This window comes from Microtus ochrogaster, chromosome 15, assembly GCF_000317375.1.
Source record: "Microtus ochrogaster isolate Prairie Vole_2 chromosome 15, MicOch1.0, whole genome shotgun sequence".
Taxonomy (NCBI): domain Eukaryota; kingdom Metazoa; phylum Chordata; class Mammalia; order Rodentia; family Cricetidae; genus Microtus; species Microtus ochrogaster.
Window position 1 is genome coordinate 32,258,123 of NC_022017.1, and position 6,759 is coordinate 32,264,881.

A 6,759-nucleotide genomic window follows, 5' to 3' on the forward strand; every position below is an offset into this window, starting at 1 on the left:
TCTGTCTTTTTCGCTCTTTCTCCCATAGGTCATACCACATACCAATAATAGCAGGGCCACAGGTACATTGTCTCCATGATACATTATGGCAAACTGAGCCTTTGAATAATGAGGAGACTTGCCAAACGATACAATATTTTGGTTTTGGGTTGCAAGAAAGAATTTCCTTCATCTTTTTTCTTTATCTTAAAAAAATAACATAATAGTCTTTATCATATAAAGTCATTGTTGTCAAAGCCAGATAGTATGTAAAATAATGTATGCGACACTAAGAATATAACAGGTGTTTTACTGATTTACTTTTTTTTTTCTTTCAACTATCTCACATCTAGTTGGTCTTACAAACTCAAAAATTCAGTAGGCCTGGGGGCCTCTTCTTGGTTTGTTTCCAGTATCAGATGTGGACAGTTGTAATTTTATTTTATTCCGGGTGTCTTGCCCAACATTCTCATCAGCTTTTGCATCAATCTGTCAAATTAGGTTAGCTTCTGCCCGTCACAGCACCCATGCGTTCTGCTGCCACCTCAGGCACCTGCGTCCTCAATGTCTTCAGTACTGGTGATAGAGTGATGGTCAGTGATCGGTACGCATTATCAGTGCTGGCTAGCATTTATTGAGAATTTGCTACATGCCAGGGTGTGTACAAAATGATGAGCAGGGCATGCTCACTTCACCCTCTCCTCAGTTATCCAACCCTGATGCAGTTACCATCCACACCCACTGATGAAAGAGCACAGAGTCGCCTAAGGTTTCCTGTGAGAAACTGGGGGTATGTGGCTTCCATGTCATGGGCAGATGAAAGGGCCTGGACCAGGACTCAGTTCCAGCCATAACAGGTGCTAACCACATGGCACTCAGGAAGGCACTGTGTGTTTCTGCTTTTTTTTCCCTATTAGAAAAACCTTTGAACACACCATGAAGGAGACACACGGTGCTCTACTGATCCTGTCAGCCACATGTTCTTGTCCATCTAAGCATTGCTAAGTTCCTAGTATTGATGCCAGGCTATGTTTGGCTGAAGCCATCTTAATCAATTAATTTATTCCTTTGTTTTTCAGGTAATGAACCGAAAAGATCATGTCTGAAGTACAAGGAACAGTTGAGTTTTCTGTAGAGCTACATAAATTCTATAATGTGGATCTCTTTCAGAGAGGGTGAGTACACTTCAATCCCTCTCTCTCTCTCTCTCTCTCTCTCTCTCTCTCAGTGTGTGTGTGTATGTGTTTATATCCAAATGTATCTGTGTGGGGGGTCAGGTGAGAAGATATTTGGGATTAATGGAGAATTTTCATTATTTTCCTGACCATGGAAAATTCCAACTATTAGTTCATCTGAGAGTAAAATATGTATTGACTAAAAGCTAATTTATTTGTCCACCCTCATTTTCTTCTGCAACTCCCGTCTCTGTTGGTCTTTTCACTGCGTTTTGAGTTGTGGGAAGTGAGGCTTGACTGTGTTGTTTGGTAAAAATGAATCCTATTTGTAGTATTTGCTGGAGTTATCTCCCACAAACATGCGGTATAAAACTCATGACCAATCTTTAAAAACTGGACACTGTTTTTAATCATAACTAAAATATAATTGATGTCATTATTTTGAGAATGTAATCTGAATTTAGCATTCTAAATTCAAAATGTCCGTGAATCCTTATGACAAGTTTCACTCCGGGGCTACTGAATAATTAAAAAAATAAGCAGTTATGTACATAAAGTGATGGCTCGCGGACCAATGCTACCCATTCACAATGGCTGAAGCCCCTTTCCCCACATTACTGACGAGAAAACCAAGTCTTCTAGCAGTGGGATTTCTATGCTAACGTCCACAGAGCCAGAGGATGTCCAGGACACCAACCACTTTGCAAAAGCAACAGCAACAAACCCATTGTGGCTTTGTACGAGAAAATTCAACTTATACCATCGTTCTGGGGTTAAACAATGTGGGCTTGGCTTAACTTGTGGGGGCCACTCATTTCTACTGACCTAGGCTTGCCTAGTCTCAGAAAGACGTGCTCTAAGGTCTGTGGCCATTGGATAGGAGTCATTGGTTCTTCTGCCTATGGCTCCCTGTCATATCATAGGCATCTAGATGTGAGAATTGGAGTCGCACAAACTCACTATTACCCATTTTATCCAAAAGTATGAATATCTCTGGGGTACAGGATGGTATTTATATACTTAAACATGTGTAATCAAATTAGAACAACTGTCACCTCCTTGGCAGCAAGTATTTGTCACTTCTCAATGCTGGGATTATTCAAAACCTTCTCTATTATTTTGAAATGAATGTACAATTAATTGTTATCAGGTAATTTTTCCAAATTATAAATATTATCCCAACTTGAGAAGTAAGTTCTTCTGTCCAAATGTATACTTGTATCCACCAGTTCTCCTCTTCTATGACCTTTTTAAGGTTCTTGCAAGCAGCGTTCTTGTGCTGGCTGCGTTTATGTCAGGTTGACCCAAGCTAAAGTTGTGAGAAGAGGGGACTCAATGAAGAAAATGTCTCCAATGAGGTCACAGGAGACAACCAGTTCAGCCTATGCATTGCTATTGCTACGGGTCTTAGATGGGGTCATCCTTGAAGATTTCAGGGAGATTCCCATGCACCAGGTTTTCACCTGACACCGAAATGCACCTCTTTTACAGTAGTCTCTTTCAGTACTCCCCCCTCCGTACCCTGCACCACCTGATCTCTCATGTTCCCACCCCCTCTACCTTCAGTCCACTCTTATACTAAAAGAAAATCCCAATGCCAAGTGTGGGATGCATTCCTATGAGTTGTGGGTCCTGGGGAAGGCAGAGGTTCCCAAACAGTGTAGTCTATTACTATACTCTTAGTTACTCACTAGAACTGAACAGAAACCCTCCAGCATTTGATGCAATCATACCTTGGTTACCAGGACTGTTAACATTTAGCCCCACTATTTATATATACATTATGTCTTGAGCTTATAATTAAAAATATGAGAATATATAATAGTAAATATGTCTTCATGGGTTTGGAAGAAAATGAATTCTACTTTTAGAGAAATGAGTTCTAGAATCCATAATGTATAATCAGCAATAAAATAAAAGTAGTGAACAACAGCCCCCTGGATTGCTGCCTTCAGTGAGCTGTAGATGGGCTGGGCATGATGCCAACCAGAGTTCTGTATTTCTTAGGAGAGTTTCTGATAGGCATGATCCCTGAGGCTCAATATTTGAGAATGTTTTTAGTGTGAATCCCAAAGGAGCCACACTTGCAGAAAAACTTCATAGAAGATAGATGGCTGCATCCCAAGTCTGGTAGGCAAGATGAGGCCCTAGGGTACCTCCTATAAAAGAAATTAATGGATTTCTGCTGTCAGTAAGAATAACAGCAGTGGTTGCTAAAAAGTGGTTGATTTAGAGAATGAAAGGTTTAATGATGAAATGATTCAATGAATATTGCATATATGGTCACTAGGAGGGTCTGCCCATTCAGAGCTCCATCATTTAAACAATTTAAAAAATCAAATTAGAAAAGTTTTGTCTTTGTTAACATGTTTGGAAGCTTTGGTTCAAGATAAGTGAGCTCCAATGCCTTGGAACTGTGGCAAAGTGGCACATGACAGAAGTATACAATAAATCAAAATCAACCATTTCCTGCTGAAAATAAACAGATTGATATAGGGATTATATATTACATATAATATATATTATAGATAGAGATGTGTTTTAGAGGCGGATGGGGAGAGAGAGGAGTAGGTAAGGAATGGAGTGGAAGGAACGGAGGGGGCAGGTAGACATATCCAAGTTCTTCTTCACCACGAAAGGTAAGGTGTGTGTGTGTGTGTGTGTGTGTGTGTGTGTGTGTGTGGTGTGCATGTGTGTGTGTGAGTGAGTATGAAAAGTATTTGTTCTACCACTAAAATCTCAAAGTCTTATTTCAAACTGGTAAGATAGAGTTAAAGGATAGGCACACTGAACATTCCTACTTCAAAGTGGAAGAATAAGAAAATGGGCAATGTAGGCTGTCACAATTTTTGTTTTCCTTTCATAATTAACTGGTATTGTTGTGATGCTAAAGACATTGCATGTTTTGTTGCAAGACAGACAACTCAGTCTAGAGCTGACTATGAAACTCACCTCATTGGTTACTTTTCATTATGCTGGAAGATGCTATCCAGGTTGCTAGATAAGAATAGGCATCACTGGTCTTATTTAGAGCTAGATTCTGCATGTTACAATACCAACCAGTCTTGCAAAAAATTCTAAATGATACAACAGAGTCAAAATTGTATGAGGGTAACTACTCACTTTCTTGGTTGAATTTCAGACCTGGTCTACAGGAGGGGATTCATACCTGGACTGTAAAAATGGGTGAAAACCATTGGCTAGGAAAGCCATAGGCCCTAAGGGACATCTTATTAATATTGTATTGTTTGTATAAATTGTCATATTGTCAAACTGCCATCTAAATATTTATATTTATATTATAGAACTGCTGCTCCCAACTTTGTTCAGAGAAACTTCATTTTGTAGTGGGTAGTGGTTAATGCAAGCACTCATTCCTATTCAAGATGCAAAGAATAAGCCACAGTGAGTGTTTAGCTACTTATCAAATATCTATATCAATTTCCCTTTCCTAAGACTCAGGGAATATCAAGGAAGAAGAGAAGAAACAATGTCAGAGCTGGAAGATGGTGGAGAGAGCAGAAGTGCAGAAGGTTGCATGAGAATTGCCCCTGCTAGCGAGTTACTGGCTTCTAGCACATTAATATTTGAGGATGGCTTCTCTAGCTCCAGGAAGCAGGGTGTCTTCTGATGATGTTTGCTCTGAGCAAACACTCAACCTGCATTTATCCAAAGTCTATATTGGCTGAGGCAAATTCTCAAAGGGGAACATATCTTTACCATAGTCAACAAATAGCATAAGGTGTCACACCCACGTTCAACACTAAGACTTGTGCTAACAAAAGGCAGACATAGTCTACTGGGGACCTGGAATTTGGAAACCAGAACGGGATTTGAAGCCATGCTCTGCCACCTATGAGCTTAAAGAACTTTTGCGTGTTTTTGTTGTTGTTTTTTGTTTTTTATTGAGCTATACATTTTTCTCCACTCTCCTCCCTTCCTTCCCTCTCCTCTTCTACCCTCTCCCATGATCCCCACACTCCCAATTTACTCAGGAGATCTTGTTTTCTTCTCCTTCCTATGTAGATCTGTGTATGTTTCTGTTAGGGTCTTTTTCATTGTCTAGGTCTAGGTTCTCTAGGGTTGTGGGACTGAAGGCTTGCTTTTCTTTGTTTTATGTCTAAACATCACTTATGAGCAAATACATATTATATTTTTCTTTCCGGGTCTAGGTTACCTCACTCAATATGATTTTTCTAGATCCATTCATTTGCCTTCAGATTCCAAGATGTCATTGTTTTTATTTTTTTTCCCCACTGAGTAGTCCTCCATTGTATAAATGTACCACACTATATTTATCCATTCTTCTGTCGAGGGGCCTCTAGGTTGTTTCCAGGTTCTGGCTATGACAAATAATGCTGCTGTGAACATAGCTGAGCACATGTCCTTGTTTCTTTCATTAAACAAACAAAACAAGACAAAAGAAAAGGCATGAAACAGGATGAGGATTGCTGACGAGCACAGGTTTGGCAGGAGTGAAAGACAGATGAGAAAGGAGAGGAGGGAGAGTGTGAAAATCATCAGAGTACATTTTATAAATGTATGAATTGTCAAAGGATAAGAACACATGAACTATCATATGGTGTGGACTGGAGAAATGGCTCAGTAAAAAATAGTGCCCAATCTTTCAGAAGACTCAGTTTTGATTCCTAGCACCCACATGGTGGCTAACAACTGCCTGTAATTCCAAATTCAGGGAATCCACTTCCCTCTTCTGGCCCCAGTGGGCACGAGACGTACATGTGGTTAACAGACATTTATGTAGACAAGACATTCCTACACATGCTAACAAACAAACAAACTCAAAACATGTGGAGCCTCCCTAACATATGGAGGATGAGTTAAAGCAGGAGGAGAGTAAGAGACTGTGATGGAACACATGTTACATTGAGCAGAAAGAGGACCAGCTGTAGAGAGGAAGTCCACATCAAGCAGGAACAGGGTAGTGGTGGGGAAGGGAAGTGGAGGGTGGATAGGAAGAAAGAAGTATATTTGCATAAATATATGTGAAAATTCCAAAATAAAATTTATAACTTTGTGTGCTGACTAAAAACAAAATAAAAAAGTCAATATCTTATAGCCTATAATAGCTAGCCTTCTCACCATGGAAAGCTGAAAATTATAGTAAAAAATGCATGCAGTGAGCCAGCACGGTAGCCAGTGTCTTTAAGATGTGGTTTGTTCTCTTGTTTCCAGTCTGTCTGTAATACCACCTAGGAAGGGACAAACTCCAGGGTTATTGTGACCATTCTGCTTTCCTATTGAGAACCCTCTGTTCCTTTTGCTTTTACTTCTTCACCAAGTTCTCAAATCTTGTATAATTTACTCTTAAACTTTTTTCTTGGTTCTCAGAACATTCTTGTTCCTCTGATGTCTATATCTACCTCAAAAAATTCTGTGCTAGGCAAGTTCCAGCTCAAATATATTCCTCAAACCAATTTTTAATGGCTGGTATTGGCTGTCATTTTCTCTTAAAGCTAGTCTATTAACCAACAGTATATAAATTTTAATGACTGACAGTGGTTTTCATTTTTTTCTTTTTTATTATTGAAAGAAAAAATTTCTGCCTCCTCCCAGCCTCCCATTTCCCGCCCCCTCCTCCCGC

General features: G+C 39.6%; 1 protein-coding gene across 3 annotated transcripts in view; it reads left to right on the top strand.

Moving 5' to 3' along the window:
• Fam135b (family with sequence similarity 135 member B) overlaps positions 1 to 6,759 on the top strand; it is a 272,906-nt gene that overhangs the window by 97,014 nt on the left and 169,133 nt on the right. For all 3 annotated transcript variants that reach the window (XM_005354527.2, XM_026782497.1, XM_026782496.1), the window contains exon 2: positions 1,059 to 1,154. In XM_005354527.2, the coding sequence (XP_005354584.1) occupies positions 1,078 to 1,154 (77 nt within the window). In that variant the 5' untranslated portion in view covers positions 1,059 to 1,077. The remainder of the gene's footprint in view (positions 1 to 1,058; positions 1,155 to 6,759) is intronic.